The sequence below is a fragment of the Lagopus muta genome, chromosome 16, assembly GCF_023343835.1.
Source record: "Lagopus muta isolate bLagMut1 chromosome 16, bLagMut1 primary, whole genome shotgun sequence".
Lineage (NCBI taxonomy): Eukaryota > Metazoa > Chordata > Aves > Galliformes > Phasianidae > Lagopus > Lagopus muta.
The window spans coordinates 13,636,536-13,657,664 of NC_064448.1; the positions used below are offsets into that span (position 1 = coordinate 13,636,536).

Here is a 21,129-nt window from a genome sequence, read left to right on the forward strand (position 1 = left end):
AGTGAAACTACTGCACAATATAATTACATTAACAGCACATATTTACTTGCAAGTTACATGTAATGCATCTCCAATAAGACAAATCATGAGGGCTCCAGGGATGTTAGTTTACAGTTCAGCAGTAGTTTCATGAATAATGCTAAATTAAGGTAAACAGGACCTCACTGGCACGTTTTTCTCACCTTCTTGTAAGGAGCTTCAAGCATTGCTTCTATATCAATATCATCAGCCATTTTTTCAGGACACCTGAAAGAAAAAAAACAATGCAGCTGAGAGGGAGAACCCCAGTGTTGAGCTCTTGCTTAGGAGTCGTTACTGCATCAGCGCAGTTCACACGTCAGCCTCTCGGCAGCTATTTCCAACAAGCCTGGAATGAAGCTCACCCAGTGAGCTGGTAAAGAATGTGACACCAAGCAGCAACCAACCACAGCTGAGAACAACACAGATGCGTGGGGCCCTGGGCAGCCCGGTCTGGTGTGAAATGGGGAGGTTGGTGGCCCTGCCTGCGGACAGGGCTGGGCATTCGTGATCCTTGAGGTCCCTTCCAACCCTGGCCGCTCTGTGATTCTGTGCTATCAGACAATTAGCAGGCAGAAAGCCCTCAGGTACTCCCAGCTATTTCTCAACAAAGAACACAGCTCACTGTGATGCAGCAACACAGGTCTAGTGGCCATCTTAGGAAATATCAGAGCTCAACCACAGGATTACCTGAGCTGCCTACAGACCAAACGTTCAGGCAAACCCACCCGCACACTCCCTGCACTTGCCACCATCCCATTTATTACCCTGATGACTTGGACTGCCTTTAAGAAACGTGACTTCCTGCACAGCACAGGCCACGGAAGAAGCTTATGATTCAAGCTCCAAGAAAAGCACACGATCCATTTAGTCCAGACTTTCAAGCCTCAGGAAAGAAAAGAAAAAGCAGCCATATCACACCATGCAATACCAGTTTTTGACTTCAACCTCCTCGTGTCATTTTGTGTTTATTATACTCCAAATCCTCATGACATTTGATTCCCTTTTCCTATGCAAGTCCACTATCAAGAACATTTCAAAACTCTGCAGTGTTGAACAGAGACTTAACTTCCTAAAAACTATCAATAAAAGAGGATTTTTCTTTTCTTTTTTAGAACTGAAAAGCAAGGCCTCTAGACATGAGCCATAGATGGAGAACTTTCCTCCACACGTGCCGTGAATTTCTTTAAACCATGACAGTTCTTGCACCATCGTTGCAGGTACTGCTGTACAAGAACTGCACTTTCCAGCATAATTAAATCATTCCAAATTTACAAAATTCTTTAACTCTTCACCCATAACCTCTTAACTGAGATTACTGTACCAGAGCTTCACCACCTCTAAGAACCAAGTCTCTCTTCCCCATTAGTACGCAACAAACAGAAGAAACCTTTGCCAGTATGGGAGCACTGGAAGTTCACGTTCAATAGCTTACCATCAAGGCACACTAACCTCATTGCCAAAGTTACTGCCTCTGAGGCTAGTGTTACCACCAACACAGCCACCCTTAGTTTCTACCTGATGGCTACTATACTTTTTCTCAGAGCACTGACATGTAGTTTTTCAAGTCCTGCTGATACCCATAACTCAACTGGCTGCTGTTCTAACAGGAGGTACCACTAAGAGGAGCAGTATGATTAAGCACCACTAAAAAGCACCGGGTCAAAACATGGTTTCAACACAAAACAATTCCATGAGTGGCAACTTCCACCCATGAAGGCTTTTTTGCCTGTGCACTTAGCCAACAGAACACATCCACGTACTGCTGGGCAGGATTCTTCACACTTGAAGAGGAATGGCCAAGGGAGGTCAGGGACAGAACAGGGACAGAACAGGGACAGCCCAACCACGAGCCCTGTGGACAAGCACCTCAGGAATGCTGAGTGCTGCGCCCACACAAATAGGTGTAAAAGCAACAACCATCTTACGGAGGGTTAAAAAAAAAGAAAAAAGCCTTATCACAAAGCATTCAGCCACAGGACTTACTGTTCCAAACAAAGAAAAAGCCACATGCTGTGTTCAAACAAAAAGTTTATAGAAAAGACTTTTCATTAAACAAAGACACCCCTCGTGACCCTGCGCCACAACCAGCAGAGGACACAGAGGGAAGTGTTGCTCCACCACAGCCCTCTATTCCTACTTGTTCTGGGCTGTGTGCTGTCAGGCAGAGCCACAGGCAGTGCATGAGGTTATGGAGACCTTTGGCCTCAGCCCGTGCAATTGTACAATTCGTAAGCAGTGCAATACTGGTGTCATAGAACGCTTCCAACAACGTACATTCTCCTTCTCTAACACACAGACCCACTGACTCCACAATTCCAGCCAGAAACCAAAACATACATAGCTATTTTTCTGGTAAAAAAATCACAGATAATTCATAAATTTTAAATTTAAATCGTAACAGATTTCCAAATATTCTTCATTAAACAGCAAAAAACCGTAAAAGGCTACTTATAAAAGGCTTCATTGTTTTTGTTTTGTTTGTTTTTTTAAAGGAAAATAAAAGCTTTGTATGCTTGAATCATTGGAGAAAGAAAAAAATAGGAATGAATTATACTTGAGACTTCCACAGTCAACAAGAAGCCTAAAAGAACGTAAGATTTACTACTGCTGACTTCATCAGTATTTCACAACGTAAATCCATCCCTCTTTACTATACCATCATAAGTAACAAGAAGTTTAAAATACCAATTCGGTGCGCGTTTTGCTAACAAGAGGCACGGAGAACCGTTACGGAGAGCTTCACCAACCGGGCTACGAGCACAGCTTTGGCCGCACGGCGCCCATGCCGCCCACATTCGCACCCCGGCACTTCCAGCGCTCCGTGCGCAGCCAAAGAGGAAGGAAATCGAATTCGGTTCTCAGCGACGCCGCCACAAGGCCGAGCCCCGCCCCGCCCCCCCCCCCCCCCAGCCGAGGTCCCGCTCCGCAGCCATTCGGGCCTCAGGGCCGCGCTCAGCTCCCGGCCCCGCGCCTCGACAGCCCGAAGGCCGCTCCCCACGGGTGGCAGGGCCGGGTCGCACAGCGCCATCGTGGGGGGACTCGGGGAGGGACAAGGCGGCAACAGGAACAGCCGGACCCGCCCGCTACGTGGCCGCGGGAGCAAGCCGAGGCCGCACGGCCGGGCCGCGAGACGGGGAGCAGGCCGAGCTCCCCCAGCCCGTGCCGAAAGAACGCGGGCCGGACGCCGCAGGGAAACCGGCGGCAGGGCCCGAGAGCGCGGCACGGGGCGGCCCTACCGGAGCGAGGAAGCCGCGGCGGCAGGAGACGCGGGCCTCGTCGCCCCGCGGGCCGGGCCGCGGCTCACCCATTACGCGACCCGGCGCCAGCCCGGCAGTTACCTGCGCCGCGGGCAGCCGCTGTCCTCGTTCGGGTGTCCGAGGCCCGGCGACGGCAGCGAAAGCTCCGGGCTCCGGCGCTCGCTGCGTTGACGGTGGGGGATGGGCACGAGGGCTCGGCAGGCCCCTCCAAGCGGTCAAAAGGCGGACGGACGGCGCCGCTCGGCCGGCCGCGGAGGCGGCAGGCGGCAAAGAACGGCACGATCGTGACGAGCGGTCCCCGGACCCGGGCTGGGCCCCGGCTCTGACCGCGGCGGCTGCTCCCCGAAATGGCGCCCGCCGCGTCTCGCTGCTCGCAGGCTCCGCACACGGCACGGGGGCGCCCAGAACCCGTTGCAGGGGCTCTCGCGAGACACAGAGCCCGGCCCCGCGCCAGCCACCTCTCGCGAGACAGTGCCGCCGGAAACCGGCGCTCAAACGCTCGCGAGACTCGGTAAGGGCTGCAAGACCACCATCTCTGCCCCTCTGTGCTCTCGCGAGAGTGCGCGCACCCGCCGCGGAAGGTCAAAGGTGACCCGTAGGGATTTAAATTCAGCGCCGCCATTTTCTTGTGTGGCTCCTTGGGGGGGGACTTAATGGTTGTTGCTGTAGTTTTGTGTCCTTTCTGAGTTACCGGGCCTTGAGGTTGTTTGTAGCGTGTTTGCAGGAAGGACCCTATCTGATCTCCTGTGAGCTGTCTGTTAGGTTGCCTGTGACCACACTTGAGCTTTAGCGGCCCAAACAGTCCCTGCTCACTTAATTGTTTTCACAGTGTTGTTTGTTTTCTTTTAAGTGGGTGTGCTCACTGCTCTCCTGCACCCCGGATGGCAGCTCAGAAGGGTAAAAAGTGTCTTTTGTGTAAGGTGTTCTATTCTTTACTTTTTCAACAGTGTGCGCATTGGCCTTGTGCTGGTGGCTGCGGGCTCAGAGTCTTTATTTACTTAGAGTCTTTATTTATGCTGAAGCATCTACGTGATTATCCCTATGAAGTATTCCTGGGTAGTTACAGCTCTGATGTTAAGCTCTAAGTGAGAAAGGTCCTCTCGCAGTCCTTTGTCATCTGGGGCCTTTTACCTAAAGAAATGGAAGAGCTTAACTTTAGGAGATAAAAAGGAACTGGGCAAGATAAAGTGGACCCAGGATAGGAGGAACAGAAGCTGGGAACCTGCAAAGCCAGCTCAGGCTGTTAGAGGACAACTTTAGGCCATACTGCATCTGGTAGATCTTGTCAGCCATCCAAGGTATGCTTCCAGAGAGGCTGTGAACAGCGACTGATGCAAAGCTTCAGTGGTGCTGTAGCTCTGGCGTCTTTTAATCAACAAAATATGCATGTGTTGCTAGCTGGGAAGTTTTGTTGGCAAAGTTGCAGGCACACACAGGTGTCTTGTCCAGCTTGAGCCTATTTTTTGTGGGAAAGCCTTGTTACTCCATTTTTTGAGCAAGGTTCTTTAAGAGATTAAGAAGTGTTACTGTTCCAAACATTTGGTAGAAGTGTAGATCACCACAGTAATGAGTTGAAGGAGGGATCACTGCAAAGGCAAGGTATTTGCCTAGACCCATCTCCTTATCTTGTGAATACTATGCAGGCCTGTTTAATTACAGCAAGCAAACTTAGGGAGGAAAAGTTCTCGCAAACTATGCTTGCACACATTGTGGTAGGGTCAGAGTAAGGCCCCCTGAAGCCCCTCCAACCCAGTTCCAGAATTTTCTAAATCTTGAACTGCTCTTGCACAAGAGTAGGATCATACCTTGATCACAATGTTAGAGGGCAGCTGATGAGTATCTGAGACCCTAGACTCATTTCTGGAATGTTCCAAAGGACTCAGCTTCTCCTTAGGAAGAGGAGGGACATCAGCACTGCTCAAGGATCAACTCTGGCATCGCTGGATCCAAGAGCGGTGACTGCATCTTTCTCTCTGTCCCCCCCCCCCCACCTCTCCTTTCAAATTATGTTGTTTACCAGAAACAATATATTCTGTGTAAGCCATTAGACATCAGTATCCAAATATCTGCCTGAATTTGTTACATCAAACAACTTCATGCTTACTTGAGATCCCAATCCATCCTTATACATCCTTATACATCCAAGTCCCAGTGTAAGCAACATGTTTTGGCTGACAGTAGCAAGTGAGAATTGCACAAAGGATGTTATATAAACCAGAGGAGCTCATGACAGTAACTGTCATGGAAAGCGCACAGCCTATGTAAGCTGAGTCCAGCGTAGGAAATCCTGAGCTGTGTCTGTTGCAGCCTGAGAGCACAGGAGAAAGCCTTACCTTGTTAATAATATTCTTTCTTTCTTGGGTGAAATGGATGATGGTTGGGGATAGTGTTAGGCTTGTTTATTGTAGGAGAGAGCAAAATGTGTTGGGCAGGAAGTTGAAGCTGCCAGTGTTCCTTTGTGTCTGGCTCTTCTGATGTAATGACTGACAGTGGCTGTGTCTTCATGGTGTCTGTTCCTCCCTTTGGCTAAGGGCTCTGACAGGATTCTTCAGGCTTAAGACCAGCAACACCTGGTGGTGTCACTGCTGAACCCTTCTGCAGGAAGCTTTCCCTGGTTAAGGGATGCCCATATCTGACAGCCTTTTGCCTGCCGTAGACCCAGGTACATCTAAGATTGTTGGTAACCTGGCCTCCTCTTGCAGCTTTTGGCCCAAGCCACTGCTGACTGCCATATAGAGTCTGCAAGCACCTTGGGGGCAAATGGTTTAATGGAAAAAGTACGAGTGTCTTGTGAGATGAAGCCTGACTGTCTCAGTAATAGTGCTTTGTTTCCCCTGGAAGACCACAAAATGGCACATTCGTATTTACATTTAATTCAGTAATATTCTGGAAGTTTGAGCCAATTCCTCAATACAGTACACTGTGGCACTGAGTGGTTTCGTACTGAAGCCAGCAGCAGACAAGCATTAGTGACTGGGCTTAGGGCATTTTTTTCTCTTATGAGTCTGGAACAGTTTATAGAGAAGATTTAAACAAACTTTGTCTTCTGAAACTCTTTTTTTTTCCATAGCTAATGGAAATACTTAAACCAATGGGGGGGAGCTACGAACTCAGGTCTATAGGCTTCCAAATCAGAATGTATTTTATCACGCTGCATGGTGCTGGGCTCAGCAGTGGTGTCACTCGGCTGCTTCTCCTTTCACTGAGACATTTCTTAGCAAAAGCGTTCGTGGGTAAGGGCCAGGCTGGGCCTGCAAGGGAGGCTTGCTGCCATTCCTGCACTGGGCGCTGCCGGATGCACTGTTTGTGGCACAGGTCAGCGTGAGAGACATGGAGACAGTGCTACGAGCACCAGTGCCGTTACGGCTGCAAGGAGGCACCGGGGAGGTCCGGAGCAGGAATTCAAGTCGTTCGAGGATGCTGTGTGGGTGCTGAGAGCTCTCGCAGTTGAAAACTCAGAAAGAAGCTGAAATAAAAAAACGTTTGCGCTTTCCCACACCGGGAGTCGAACCCGGGCCGCCTGGGTGAAAACCAGGAATCCTAACCGCTAGACCATGTGGGACTGCATGCTAGGTGTCTCTGCTGCGGCGTCAGCTTCCTGCGCTCTGCCTGCAGTGCAGTGCCACCTACCGGCCGGGTCCCCGCACTGCTGCGCCGACCGCGCGGGCAGAGAACTGCGAGGACGGCGTGGTGCGGGCCGCACCGCCCCGCCACCGCGTGCCCGGGGACAGCGATGGCCAGGGCGCTCAGAGTCAGCGCACCTGGCTCACCTCAATCTGCCAGCGTGTAAAACTGCCCCTGCGGTTTGAAAGCTCGAGTGTAAATAGGAGTAAACAGGAAAAAACAAGTAATAGGGCTGCTGTAATGAGCGCTCTTCGAAACCAGTCCCAGGGATGTACCTGGGCGAGCGGACAGGCTGCGGAGGCAGAAAGCCGGTCGGTAATAGGCCCCGCGCCGGGTCTCGTGTCAGCGTGCCATGCAGACCGGGTCTGCGATCCCAGCAGGCAGCAGCTGCCCGGGGAGAGGTGAGCCATTGGTGCTGAGAGGTGGGAGGGACTTCGATCAGAACCGTGCTGGTAAGAGAGCGCTGTGAGACCGGGAACATCGTGGGTGTGATCCGGTATAATTGAAAGAGCAGCTACACAGAAATCCCTCCCAGAAGAGCTAATTTAAAAAAAAAAGAAAAAAAAAAGAGTAAGCCAAATGGAGAACATGCTTGCAAAAGCCTCTTGTTTCACCAGACGCAAAACTATTCTAAGAATAGTCTCAAATGGCCGCAAAGCTTGGCAAAGAAAGATCTGAAATACTAAATTAAAGATACAATGCTCTTAAAGATGCAAAGCTGATGCAGACCATGTCTGTTTGCCAGTAAAGAAGATCCCAGTCAAGTTCCAGGCTGTCCAAAGGCTCAGGAGTGGAATTGCATGTGCCCATGTGTGCAGGTGCTGCTTCCTGCAGGATCAGAGCTGCAGCCCCCGGCCTTTGCAGGGCGCAGGGCTGCACTGCTTCATGCTCCTGCTTCTTCGGCAGGAGAAGGTTAGAGCCTGTTTCTGTGAGGTCAGTCAGGCTTTGGCACAGCTGTCGCAAGATCTGGGCTTCTGTGCACCAGCCTGCCTGTCCTCAGCTTCAGATCTGCCTGGGTAAACACATCTGTGCTGCAGATGAAGACACTGTGTTCTGGCCTCCCAAGGGCTGCTCCTTCACCTGGGTGCACTCTGGTCTTACAGAAAGCTCTCCTCTCCTGATTTGCACCATCCAGCAACAATTTGGGGATCTATATATGGGCCAGCAATGAGTTATTTGCTGGGGTGCTGCTTCAAGGGATCTGTTGGGTTTCCAGGGGAGCTCTCATGCTCATCCCGCACAACCATGGAGTGCCAGGCCTTGAGGAGGGGCTGGGGCTGGGCTGAGATGCATCTGCTGAGAGTAGGTGATGCTGCCCAGCTGCGTCAGGGATGTGTGATGACTGTAGAGAATAGGAGAATTTGCCACCATCAATAAACTTAAAGAACTAAGTTGTCATTTTTTTATTGCTGTCATAGGACAGGTAGAGAAACTTGGACAACTCAAATGCAAATCTTTTAACCTTTCTTGTTCTTTGACTTTGAAATTCACGTCCATCACAGTTCCACTGCACTGTGGGTGCTCTGGGAACAGGCCCTGTTTACATGGTCCCATAAAGCAGCTGTGTTCAGAGTTTGCAGGCAGTGTCACTATCACCTGCACCTCAGCGTTTCAAACTGCCCTGCTGGGGCATCTGAAGCCCCATCCCTGCAGGTGTCTGAGGCCATGGCTGGGTGCTGGGCAGCCTGAGCTGGGGAGCAGACAGCACACAGCACGGCTGGGGCTGGGGGGGCCTTTCCATCCCAGCAGTGCTGGGATTCTATGAATTCCTGTCCAGCAGCGCTGTGGGGGCAATAGCTCTTCTCCAAAAAGCTTCTGGGGGCACACGTGCTGCTTCCAGCTGGAGTCTCTGCAGAGCTGGCAGCGCCCTTTGGGCTGAGCTGACCATCTGGAGGAAATGCTGTCAAAAAGCTGATTTTGCTAAGTCATCCCTGTATCACTGCTGAAGAACAGTGTGCAGGAGCAACCGCTTGCACTGACCACACAGGGATCCCCAGTAAATGCAGATCCTGAAAGCTGGGGAAGGCGATGTGTGCTGGTGTCCAGCTCACTCATGTGGAAAAGAAATGGCCTTCACCCTGTGTAGACTCTGCTCAGCAGCAGCGAACCCGCCACGGTGTTATCAACACTGCTTTTATTACAGATTCCCAAACACAATGTGGTACAGGCTGGTAAAAGAGAGTTAACTCCATCCCAGCCAGATCCAGTGCAGCACAGAATACAGTACAAACTGCCTGGGAGGTGACAACAGCTTACACTACCTCTGGTACCAGGCTGTGTGTCAGCTGTGCCAGCACCACACATCCCCAGCCCTGGAGTCAGACATATCCCCATTGCCAGAAAAGACTCCAGTGCTGTTGTGTCACCAGACAGCTTAGATACTGAGGATGGCCTTACTGTTGTAGCACCACCTGATCTGGAAAGGCAATCTCTAGTTCAGAAACATAACTTCTCCCTGTGGTTACAAAGTGGAGCAGAGAGTTTGCTGCCATTCCCAATGGCTTCTACAGGACCATGGCTGGACCATGAGAAAAGATGAAGGATATAGAGCAAACAAGCACTTCTCATGCTCAGTTTAGGAATGTTATCAATGAGTATTAGTAAACAGGCAGCGTGCAGGCAGAACTCAAGACATTATCTTCAGTGAAATGGATTAACCTCAATTAATAAAAAAAAAAGTTGTCATCATTTCAACAAAGGAATATGGTAAGAAGAGCAACTTACAGATACTTCAGTTGGAAACATCTGTAAACAACAAAATGGAGTAAATCTGTCTGTGATGGTGAAGAATAACAAGAATAATGGAATAAAACTGAGAATGTGTAATGCACTCCCCTTAGCAGGAAGGGGAATTCTGGATGACGGCTCAGGAGACAACAGGACCAGCAAGAGCCTCTGCACTCATGGGCATGCTGCAGGAGACCCTATAAATCCCCTTCTTCCTTTATCTCCATAGTTCTGGTGGTGGGACTTTCTGTCCAGGTTTCTTACAGAAATGGTAGCCCGATTAATTTGTCAAAGGTTGTAAGAAAACAAAACAAGCAAACAAAAAAACAAGGCTGCAGGATTAGCTTCAGCATTTGCAGGTTCTTTCTGCTCTGTTCTTGGCAAGTACCATCCACAGTATTACATTGCCTGGCACGGCCATCAGCCACAGACGGCTCCGGCAGCTTGTGTAGCCTGGCAGGAGAGGGAACAGCGAGCTGAAGTGTGATGGGACACCAAGGTCACCACCACTCATGTTGCTACTTGGGTACAGCATTGCTGTTCCCACTGCTAGCCTTGGCCACCCACCTCTGGTGGCATCCCCTGCGCCAGGCACTGTACTGCAGCTGGTGCTGGGACTTGTGCAGCCGAGCCACGCACAGTGCTTAACGTCCCCTATGTGGGAGAGAGAACCGCTGGCTGGCTTGTGTGGTCAGCCCTTAGGGGGCAGATTGAAAGCAGCAGAGCTCTCACTGGGTACAAGGAGGTGTCAGTCATGGAGTAGAAGTCCCTTAGAAGCTCTAACTGATCTGGTGGTAAGGTGATGCATCTCATTTCAGAAATTTATCTGCTCTGTTCTCTCTGTGCTCCAGCCTCGCAGGAGACCCTGGGAGTCCTGAAGCAAGGCAGGGCATCTCTGCTGGGGACTTCTTCCCAACCATCATTACCAGAAACTTGAGGGTTTAGTTCACAGAAAGTGACTTGAGAGCAAGGCTTCCCATCCAATTCTGCCTAGCTTTGGGGCGAGGACTACCAGGGACAGCAGGTTTGGGGGGGCATTCCCACCTCCACCTTCCTCCCCACTTCTCTCCCTTCGTGTACAGTTCTGGTTTCTGGCTCTGCTCCTCACCCCTGGCACAGTGGTGGCCTTATCATCCAGCCTGGCAGAACACCTCACTCCTGCTTACGACCTGTTCAACAAGCTGATGTAGTTCACTCATCTGGACAAAGGAATGAAGAGCAGCAGGAGGAGCAGGACTTGAAGCACAGGGAGTCCTCAGCTCAGCTATCTCACCCAGCTGCAGCCATGTGTCCCCTCAAAGGGCCTGTAATCACTGTCTCTGATGTTCTTCCCCTCTTCCCAGTCCCCTGTAAAAAGGCAGAGCTCTCCCATACTGTGGGGAGCACTTACCCCTGCCAGAGCCCCCTCCGCAGCTTTGCAAGCAGCCAGGGAGCCACAGAAGCAGGAAAGATGGCAGAAACCTCTGCTCTGTATTTTCAGTAACAGTCTGTTTTAGAAAGCAAGAGAGGAAACAAAGAGCATTTGCTGTTCCATCTGTTTCCTGGTCCCATGCTGCTAAGGTTGGGTTGCAGCCAGCTGCTGCTATTGCCAATCGGTAACGTGATAGTGTGACTGCTTACTTTGCAAGGGAGCAAAAGATGGTAAGATGGAAAAAATCGGGACAGGATGATTTTTAAAAAGCCCCATTGCAGAACATCTGGCTTCTTATATACATTTACATCATGCCCATGATAAAAAAAAAAAAAAAAAACCAACAAAAAAAAAACCAACAAAAAAAAAACCTGCTGATTGCTGCTTGAAACCACGTATTTTTACAAATGGCCAAACATTTCCAACTAGCTCTTTCCAAGTGACAGTCCTGGGCTATTTGATTTCTTCAGTCAGCTTCAAAACACAGCCAGGGTTAATTAAGAACAGGGATGTTTTTTTATTTGCTTCATACATGCTAAGGCCTTTGCTGGAAGAGGACTCTCACAGTGCACAATCCAGGGAACCTCAGCCATCAGCTGACGCATCCAGGTCAGCCTGGTCCCGTTCAATAAAGGATCTGAGACATTTTATGGAAGATGTCTGCCCTCCAAAATAATGGAGAATTCACATCTGCTTTGTTCAGTTTGAGCCTCAAGCCTCTCACAGGGAATAAGAAGCACTCTGGTCAGAAGGCACCTTTGAAGGGCGCTAACCCAAACCCTCACTTAAGGGAGACCATCACTGATGGTAGATCTGGTCAGCTGTGGCTTTGTGTAGCCAAGCCCTGAAAACTCTGAGGACGGTAAGCTGTACCCCTGGTGAGCCAAATGCTTTGTCTTGATTACCGGTACAACAAAGAGCTGCCCATGGTGAGAAATCTTAGAATCATAGAGTCATCAACGTTGGAAAAGACCTCTGGGATCTTCTAGTCCAACCCCAACCCCCCCCCCATGCTCACTGACCGCGTCTGTCTGTGCCACAGCTACAGACCTCACCCAGGTGCAGCCACTTGAAGAGGTGGTTTGGTGGTTCTTGGAACATTGTGGAGTACTACTGGGTCTTTCATTTTAAAACTGCGCTGCGTTGGCACTTGCCACAGCCACCACGAGCCAGAAGGGGAGGGAAAGAGATGAGAGGTAGAGCTGCCTCTGCTGAGATGGGGCCATACAAAGGTGGTTTGCTCCTCTGGCGGGGCTCTTTGCTCCTACGAGCGGGCCCTGCTCCCCGGGTTAGGCACTTCAGTGTCCAAGGCATTACTTCTTCCTGGAGCCTGCTGGGGCTGCAGCAGAGCAGGCTGCTCCTGGTCCTGCTCCCCATTCCAGCCCTAGGGTTCTCAGTGTTGAAGAGCATTAGGAGGGGGCAGGAGAGGAGAAAGCAAAGTAGTGTTGTAGCTGAAGGTGCAGTCCCACCATGCCAGAGAAGCAGAGCAGGTCCTGCAATGGTAACCAGCCACACCAGTGGCTGAGGCAGGCCCTGGGTACAGCCTGCCGGTGGTTGGGGCAGCAAGGAAGGCCTTTGTGCAAGGTCCTGATGATGTCCTGATGTGCAGTGTTTGCACAGGTCTGTCAGCAGAGCAGCTGCATGAAAAGAGGAGTGGGTGTACGACTCCTGGCACTGCTTCTTCCACCCAGGAGCAGCAGCTGAAGGAACCATTTGAGCGTGATCTCAGGCACCTGGCTCCTTTTGCAGTTGTTCAGTGATAGCTGTGGGAAGCGTCCTTCAGCCAAGAATGGACAGCAAGGGGATACCTTGGCCTGGAACCATTGGTCGGACATCTCTTAATTCATCTTGCAGTAACCCAGTGTTCACAGCCTCACAATTCACAAAGGCTGTTTCTTCCAGTGCCTGGTGGGAAATGTGGTTTCATTACTAGCAAAAGAGCCAGAGGTTCGTAACCGTCTGCTCTCAGAGACGCTGTGATGTCTTTGCCACGCTTTCAAAGACCATTACAGACATTTCATGTCTACCTCCTGCTGCTGACAGGGGTGTGCTGATGGCCAGCATTGCATCCAGCCGGCCTGATCCCCTGTGCCTGGCTCAGTGCGACCTGCCCACACCACGGGGGGCGACGGGGACCTCCTTATGTTGTTGCACCAGGCAGAAGTTTTCCTCAGCCCACAAGGCCTGAGCTATGCGAGCCTCAGGGAGAGCCACTGCAGAGGCCCTACAGAAGAGGCATTTTCCCTCAGCTGCTTGATCTTTCCCCTCCAGGATCTGCCTCCTCCTCCCCGAGCAGCACACACAGCTCACACCCACCGGCGCTCTGTGGCTCTCCCAAAAGTCACACCCTGCCCTGGCAGCTTGGTGCCCCTGTGCAAGTCCCAGCCTCACTGTGTCACTCCTCCTGGTGTCCCTACAGCAGGGGCTCCAGTGACCTCCCAACCCCCAGCTGCTATTTTTAGTCTTCATGAGGCTCCTGCCAGTGCTGCAGTGTCAACCAGACTGCTAACATTTTTACACGCTGACTCTACCTCTACATGAGCCCTCGAACAGAGGCTGTCAGGCAGCTGTAAGCATTTTCCCAGATTTGCTGTGTCCCTCAGAGGACAGGTATAGCCTTTATTGGCAAAGGCAGACAGCATCTGCAACTCTGCAATGAAAGCTGCCAGGTTAACCACATTTTAGAGCTACACCAGAAACTTTCATTCTGAGTGTTAACTCCTGCTTTTCCCCTCTGCTGCTCCACGCCCCAACCCTGAGTTCGGCTGCCCGCAGCGCTGATCCCATCCTGCCTGCCCCACGGTGCCACCAGGGATGTCCTCAGAGCTGCCGCAGGGCCCCGCTCTCCATGTGCACTGAATCCAGCCTGTGAGCAGGCGGCCATGATCTCACTGTCTCTCTATTTGTTATTTACAAGTGCAGGGGGACTTTGCTCAAATGTCTTCAGATTAAGTTACTCCAAAGTTATTCGGCAGTGCCAAAACAGCATCAGGGAGGCAGCACGGCAAGGGCTGTGTCTGGTGTGCACTGATGGGCTGAGAGGGGTCACGCCTGGCCGTGCGGGAGCCCACAGACCCCTCTGCTGGAGGCAAAGCCCACCTGGTGTCTGCCATCTCACACTGCCACGGGCAGAGCCTGTGGAGCTCAGGCACCCCGAGGCTTTGCCTCCACACGGCGCTGTTCCTCCCTGGAGGGACAGGGCCTTGCCGGCTCTGCTGTGCCACTGGGTGATGTTCTCCAAGTGGTGCTGCCAAGGCTGTGCTGACTGAGCAGGGCTCAACTCTTTGCAGCACTCCTACTCACAGGATGTCAGAGCTCTGCCTTGTCTCGGGGTCTCTGAGTTGCTGTTGTCAGCATGCCGATGGCTGACATGTGCAGAGGCTGTGCTGGATGTTGCTGCACAGCCTTGGCCAGGCTGTTGGGGCTGATAGACACAGAAATCCTCCTCCGGACAGACGTGATGTGGCACAGGCCCCATGGACACACATGGCACAGCTCTGCTGTATGGATGCCCCGTCTGACAGCCCGGCAGGGAGCAGCGCTCCGTGGCACCGAACCTCTCAACACACAAGGCTTTGCCATTTCCCAGAGGGGATTTTTGTTCCCTCGTGGAAAAGGCACCATCGTTCACAGCGAAGCTTCATTTCACGGAACAGAATGGTGTCCCACAGCTGATTTTGGGAGACACCGCACCCTCGGGCTCCCCATCGCTCCGTGCTGCTGCCAGAGCCCCGCGGCTCCCGCCGGGCCCCCGTTCTCCCTCAGCAGAGCCTTCTCTCCCCGCTCCATGTCCCCGGGCACCCCGCACCCCACCCGGACCGACCGCCGAAGCGGACGCGCGGGCAGCAGCCGCCGCTCCCGAAGCGCCCTCCGCCGCCGCCAGGGGCTGCCCTCGGCCCGCGGGCCCCACGGCTGCTCGGGTCCCGAGCTGCGCCGGGTACCGCTGCCCGCCCCGCCCCGCCCTCGGCCCGGCCCGGCGCGGCGAGGCGGCCCCCAGCAGAGGGACCCGGGGAGCGGCCGGGGGGTCCCGGCGGCCGTGCCGAGCGGCGGGGCGGGGCGGGGCGGGGCGGCGCGGCGGGTCGGGTTACACATCCTGCCCACTGCGGGCAGAGCCGAGCGGCGGCGCGGGCCATGGCGGAGAGGTGAGTGCGGCGGCTCCACCTGTTGAGGGCCGGGGCAGAGCCGAGCCGAGGCGCGGGTGGGGGCGGCCGTCCCGTGAGCCCCCGTCCTGCCCTCGGCCGCTCTCTATCGCCTGTTGTCCGCTCGCGGCTCGTGAACAGGCGGTCCTGGGCTGCGGCCGCGCTCGGCCCCGCGGTGGGAGCTCCGCGGGTTCCGGGCGAGTTTCCTGCCCGGCGAGGGAGCGGCTGTTGCGCTTCTTGCCGGAGAGGCGCAGCCGGGATCCCGGGGTTCACCTGGGCCCGCTCCGGGCCGCCCTCCTCCCCTACCCCCCGCGGTGGTTCCGTGGCTGCCCCGAATCGCCCCGTCCCGAAGGTCCCGCGGCCGCGGGGCTCGGCCTCAGTCGGGTTCCGCGGGCCGTGCTGATGCCCCCGCTGTTGCTGCCTTCCGACGTGACGGGCTCGGAGCGATCGGACGTTCCTGCGAGCCCCGCGCTCCCCAGGGCAGCGGCTCCCGGCTGGCTGCTCGCTCCTCTTTGTCTGGGGGAGAGAAGGGAGAGCCGTGCTGGCGCGCTGCCCGGCGGCTCGGTGCGAGGCACTGGGAACTATCCGTGTTCCTCTGGAGCGTGAAGTTTTTCCTCCTCTTTCGCGTCTCTTCCCGCAGCACGCTGTTCCGGTTAGTTAGCAGGGACGTGTCCTGAAGGCATCACGCATCCCCCGAGCGGGGCTGCGGCACACCGGCAGCCAGCCGGTAGCGCGGGGTTGAGCCCCGCATCTGCCCGCAGCCGTCATCGCCGCTGCTTCTGCCTGCGCTGCTGGCGGCGATGGGGCTCGGGGATGTAGGGTGCTCCTTTTGGGGCACGGACCCCATGGAGTCACGGAGCTCTGGGCCGGCCCAGCTCTGCTCCTCGTGCCGCTGCTCCTGTCCCGTCCCCGCTCCCTGGCGCGTTGTTTGCCGGGTCGATGCGCTCTTTCCTGTCGGTTGGATCGAGGATCTTTGGAGCGATGCTGAGGTCGGAATGGATCGTAGGAATGCGGATTTTGCAGCCAGGTTTTTGGTGGGATAGTTCACATGCCTTTGGTATTCACAACAGGTTTGCTTAGCCGAAACAGATGTCTTGGCCTTAGCTGGAAGCACATGAACTGGAGGGAAATCCATGTGTGCTGGCCTAGTGCATTTTGTAACCAGGAGAATTTTATGGCCCTCCTTGTGATGCAAAGGCTGCTTTCAGCCTGACAGTTACTGGATCTGCAGCTGAAAACCTTGCATAAGACTTGTGCATCTGGTGTGCCAACCAAAGTGCGGAATCTGGTTTGCTTGATGCTGCCCTACTTTAGGGGCAGATGTGTCCCATTCAGCTTATGTACCTGATCTCAAAAACGTGTGCCCTGCCGCGAGGGTGGAGGAAGGAGAGACTGAGGCTGCTGTGCTGAGCGGCTCACTCAGGAGGTAAGGAAACCTTGCAAGTTTCTGTGTATTTTGAGCTTCGAGGCATTCCTCTGGGGCCAGCTTTATAGGATCGGGGCAGCTGCCTGCTGTGATAAACAGGTGGAGGCTCGTGTACCAGAAACGGCTGCTTTTTTTCCCAGTAAAGCTCCAGGGAAGGATCCGGCAGCACTGCTGGGAGACTGAGAGTAGGACTGTAAGATCCAAATCGACTCTGATGGAATTGCTTCTATAATGAAAGATAAGGAAGCATCAGCTGCTGTAGGATTCTGGCTTTTTTTGACCCATGAGGCTTTCCTTGTCTTTTTTTTCCCTTCCTTTTCCCCCAGCACTATGGCTTAATGAATATTCACGAAGAGTTCCTTTGAAGTTGTGAAAAGATGAGTCATGTATGTATTTCTTGATAGGTAAATGCGCTGGTAAGCGTGTGGTTTGGTTGCCATTTTACCCCTGAGAAGCAGGCTGTTCAGCTCGGTGCTGGCGTTGCTCAGCGTGGTTTTGGCTGTTGGAACCGAGGAGCCCCAGGAAGCACATGTGGAGATGGTGCAGAGTGCTGGGCTGTGGGCCCTGCTGGGTGGGGAGAAGGATCGCCCTGGGTGCCTCGGAGGGCACTTGTTTGGTGGGAAACCTGCAGGTCTGCTGCCCTTTTAATCTGATTAATGCAAGATAAAAAGGATTCTTGCACTTTACATTCTGATTACAGTGATACTGAAAGTAAGGCTCTTAATTTTGCTGTTAAATCTCAGTATCCTGAGTAATGAGTTTGTTGGAGCTAATTAATTCTGGGTTTAATATGCTTTCAAATACCAGAACTAGACCAGCTTGCGTGGGGTTGTTTCTTTTTCTTTTTGGTGTTGTTTTCCCAGCAGCTTTAATTTAGCAGTGAGTGAAAGCGCCCGCAGCCCGGCAGCCTCCCAGCACTGTGGGCTGGCTCCTGCGGCAGCGCTCACTTGTGGCTTTGCGGTCGAGGGCTCTTCTGGTTTTGACAGAGCATCTGAACCTCCTGCTGATGTTCAGCCCGGGTCCCTGCGCGCATCCTCTGACGGGCTCTGAGAGCCCTGTTCTGCTTCGTGCTCATCTTAGCTGTCTTACGTAAGCCCCTGAATGAATAAATGTTTTCTCTGTAGTGAGCCGTGACCGCAGGAGAAGCTTCTGCTCCCAGCAGCTTATCCCACGCTCGCCTGCTGGGTGAGCCTATTCCTGGCTGAGCGCTCTGGTCCCTGCGCTAAGTGAGCCAGGTTAGTAAGGTCTCTGCTTTCTCAGAGATAAGCGCAGGTGTCGGAGGTTATCAGCAGGCTGACCCCTGCTCCGTGCTGCGGGAGCCGTGAGTGAGAGTGCCAGTGTGATTTGCTCAGGGTGTGGTGGTTTAGGGCAGGGGGTGGAAGCAGGAGGGTGCTTTCTCTCCAGTGGCTCTGCTGCTGGGCAGGGGGTGGAGGGGGCGCAGGCTGTGCAGGACCGGGTGGTCCTCTGGTCCACGGTAGGGCTGTCCTTTCCCAGCTCTCTCAGCAGGCCCTGCTGCTGCCCTGAGGGTGGATCTGTTGCTTTGGTGTGTGACTATGCAGATAAAGCCTGGTCTTTGAGAAACACCTTCAGACACACCAGACTCTTCTGATGGTAACTAATCAGAAGTTCAAAGGAAAGAAGCAGCATTTCCTCCTTCTCTGTGGTCTCCTTTCCCAGTGCTTCCATTCCTGTTGTACTACCCCAGTGGCTTCCTTGGTGGGTGATGCAATTAGGAGATGCTAGAAAGCTTTCATCAGGTAAATACGTCAGATTTTGAAGTGTTCTATTTAGGCTTGAACAGTCCTTTCAGATAGAGTACAATAATTTGTGCCTTGTTGTGACATGTCTCCTTTAAAAAGCCCTCCAGGCGGATTTGAGTAGTTAGTGAAGCACCTCTTGTTTGTAATAAAAATAAATTCCAGAGCAGACATTGGGATCTGGTTTTAGCTGGATTCCTAGAGGGTTTCCAAGCTCTACTGTTGTAATTTACATATTTGATGTAATTCCTCTCTGTCCAGGTAAGCAGAGAGGCAGTTCACTTGTGCAAAAAGTGGCTGTAATGATCAAGCTGCTTACTGTACCTCTTCAAAGCTCAGACATGAGCGTCTGCTGAAGTAAGTGCTCCTATTTATTTTTCACACATTTCATGGGGAAGAGTAGTTTTCTGCTTTGTGCGACTTCTTGAAGCAGTTAATGCTTTCCTCCTTCTCCAAAAACCAACTGAAGCAGCAGACGTGGGGTCCATCTGGCTCACACATCTGGAACTAGACACTCTAGTCAAGAGAAATGTGTTCGTGCTTGGTGTTTTTCCTGCAATCGGTCTTTCCCTCGTGGGAAAACCTAACAAATATGATTGTTTGGGATATATTCTCTCATCATAATTACTGTTCCAAGTGCTTGAGGTTACTGATGTATGGAGTAGCACTGCTTTATATGTCCAGTTGAATGCTGACCAGCAGGTTCCGGTGTAGGGGTTAGCAGGTGTATCCTGGGTACTGTCCTAGGTGTTCTTCTCTGCACGTGGTCAGCTGGCATTGTTTGGGCTGTGTGATAACCCAGACAGGTTTGGGAAGCTTTTAATGGGGATACTGAAGACCCAGATCACAAAACTTCTAAAACAGAGGTTTATCAACATCTTTTCAGTCACGGAAGGCAAATAGAGGGCTGATCCTCCATAGAGGAGCCGTGAGCTGAGCTCTTGCTCATGGAAAGTCTGTCATGTGCGATGAGTCAAGGATGACAGCAAGCACCCTGCTCCCACATGTGCTGTTGCACCTTGGAGCTGGGTGCTGCTGGGCCCCTCTAAACTGATCTTTTTCTTAGCTGCAGGGTTTATGATCTACTAAGAACAAACAAACCTGCCCTGGGCTTGTTTGTGTGTAACTTGGCAGATGTGGGATGCTGCCATAAGGCACTTTGCTTTGGCAGATGGGGCCGCTTCCTACCTGGGCAAACAAGGTTGCTGCTTTCTGGCTGGAAACCCATGAGAGGTGCAGGAAAGATGCAGTGTAGTGGGGTTTTGTGTCTTCTCAGAGGGCCAGTTGCTCTGTATCAGGGATAAAGCAAGAATAACTTCTTCATTCTGTAGGTCTGTTTTTTGTTTTTTTCTTACGTCTCTGTCACTTGTGATATTAAGAGAAACCCCGTCTAAATTGGAAGCATGCTCAACAAGTCTTCAACCAGGTGAGGTTCAGCCATGCTGCTGTGTGTGACTGCAGGCATCATAAGGCATTGCACACGACTTTTCACGTGTAGCAGCAGCCAGGACTTGCTTTAAAAGAAGGGTGGGTTGTCATGAAATTCTTTCAGTAACGAAGTGAAGCCAAGAAAGGAGTTATCATTGGAAACTCGATGTCGAAGTAATTAAGCACAGACCCCGGGATGAAGCGGTGCTGCACGGTGTTACCTACTCACGGCTGCTGATGACGGCTTTTGGGGCTGCTCCAGCCAATTGCTCTGGCCCAGGTTTGCTGGCTGCAACCGGCTCTTCTGGTGCCTGTTACTTCCCCTCTTACCCTGCTTGCGCAGCACTGTTCCCCTGGTGTGCATTTGGGGTGGTGTGGGAGGTAACAGGTACCTTGCTGGTTCCAGCCAGGAAGTGTGGATGACTCCTGCTGCTGGATGGCTGACTGCTGCTATCCAGGCTCCCTTAACGTGTGTTTAAACAGTGGCTCAACTTCCAGCTTTTAGTTTCAACGTGCTTAGCTTGTCATAAAACTGTAAATGCTTTCTGTAGTGCTATCCTGGTATGCCTGCTTCCTCTTCACAGATATTGTAGTTCTTTGGTTGTCCTTTGATAACTCCCAATATCCAGCTGTGCATCAGGCACTCTGTCTAGTTCTTTGTTCCCTAGCCATAGTGATTAGGTTTGGGCTCTACTTTTTTTTTTAATTATTATGTATTTTTATTTTTTTATTAGTCCTTCTGCTGTTCTAAGCTATCATGAGCAAAGCAACTCTGAGTGTGTTATGAATTCTTGGTGATGAATCAACAGCAAGTGAAGAAAGGGATGTGAGGGTGCACAGCCTGGAGCGAGTCTGAGTTCGCTGGGTGCGTGTCTGGCACAAGCAGTGCTTATTGCCTGCCTAAGGACAGGTGCTGTGTACATCGGATGTGATGGAGTGTTCTCTTAGTGATTTGAACTGTCCTAATGCAATGGGTTGTCCTGTTATTGTGTGACTGACTGGGCTGTGGTACAGAGAAGGGATGTGAAGGATGTGGTGTTGGGGCTGCAGCTTTGTGTCTGTGTTGGTGCTCTGCTGGCTCTCCCCTTCGGGCTTCACCTGTGAAGAGTGCTAATAGCAGAGGGTTATGATATCAGCTTGGAAACTCTTGGTACTAGAATAAAGGTACTGTAAATTTCACAAATTGGGTTTTAAAATCACTGAAAATGAGGATGGAAAGCCATCGTGGTTCTCCTTTTTGTACTGTGGGTTTAGAAGCTGCTGAGGACATGCCTGGTGTCCTGTCAGCTCTGCTGAATTTGCTAGAGCTGTAAATTAAAACAAAGTCTTGTACCCCAGT

The 21,129-nt window shown here is 52.3% G+C and overlaps 2 protein-coding genes and 1 non-coding gene across 7 annotated transcripts in view; 1 reads left to right on the forward strand and 2 right to left on the reverse strand.

The window, feature by feature from the left end:
- RBM39 (RNA binding motif protein 39) overlaps nt 1-3,466 on the reverse strand; it is a 28,429-nt gene extending 24,963 nt beyond the window's left edge. For all 5 annotated transcript variants that reach the window (XR_007380145.1, XM_048962670.1, XM_048962669.1 and 2 more), the window contains exons 1-2: nt 3,360-3,466; nt 183-246 (exon numbers count right to left, since the gene is read on the reverse strand). Coding sequence is in view for 4 of the 5 variants with exons in the window: in XM_048962670.1 (XP_048818627.1) it covers nt 183-233 (51 nt within the window). In the remaining variant the exon portion in view is untranslated. The remainder of the gene's footprint in view (nt 1-182; nt 247-3,359) is intronic.
- Nucleotides 3,467-6,768: 3,302 nt separating this feature from the next.
- TRNAE-UUC (transfer RNA glutamic acid (anticodon UUC)) lies at nt 6,769-6,840 on the reverse strand. Its single transcript has one exon. It is a non-coding gene; the product is annotated as a tRNA-Glu (tRNA).
- Nucleotides 6,841-14,380: 7,540 nt separating this feature from the next.
- Nucleotides 14,381-21,129, forward strand: part of LOC125701200 (rho GTPase-activating protein 39-like) — a 42,881-nt gene continuing 36,132 nt past the window's right edge. The window contains 7 exon segments of the mRNA XM_048962861.1: nt 14,381-14,555; nt 14,558-14,602; nt 14,605-14,733; nt 14,736-14,899; nt 14,901-14,952; nt 14,955-14,983; nt 14,986-15,182. Of these exon segments, the coding sequence (XP_048818818.1) occupies nt 14,396-14,555; nt 14,558-14,602; nt 14,605-14,733; nt 14,736-14,899; nt 14,901-14,952; nt 14,955-14,983; nt 14,986-15,182 (776 nt within the window). The 5' untranslated portion in view covers nt 14,381-14,395.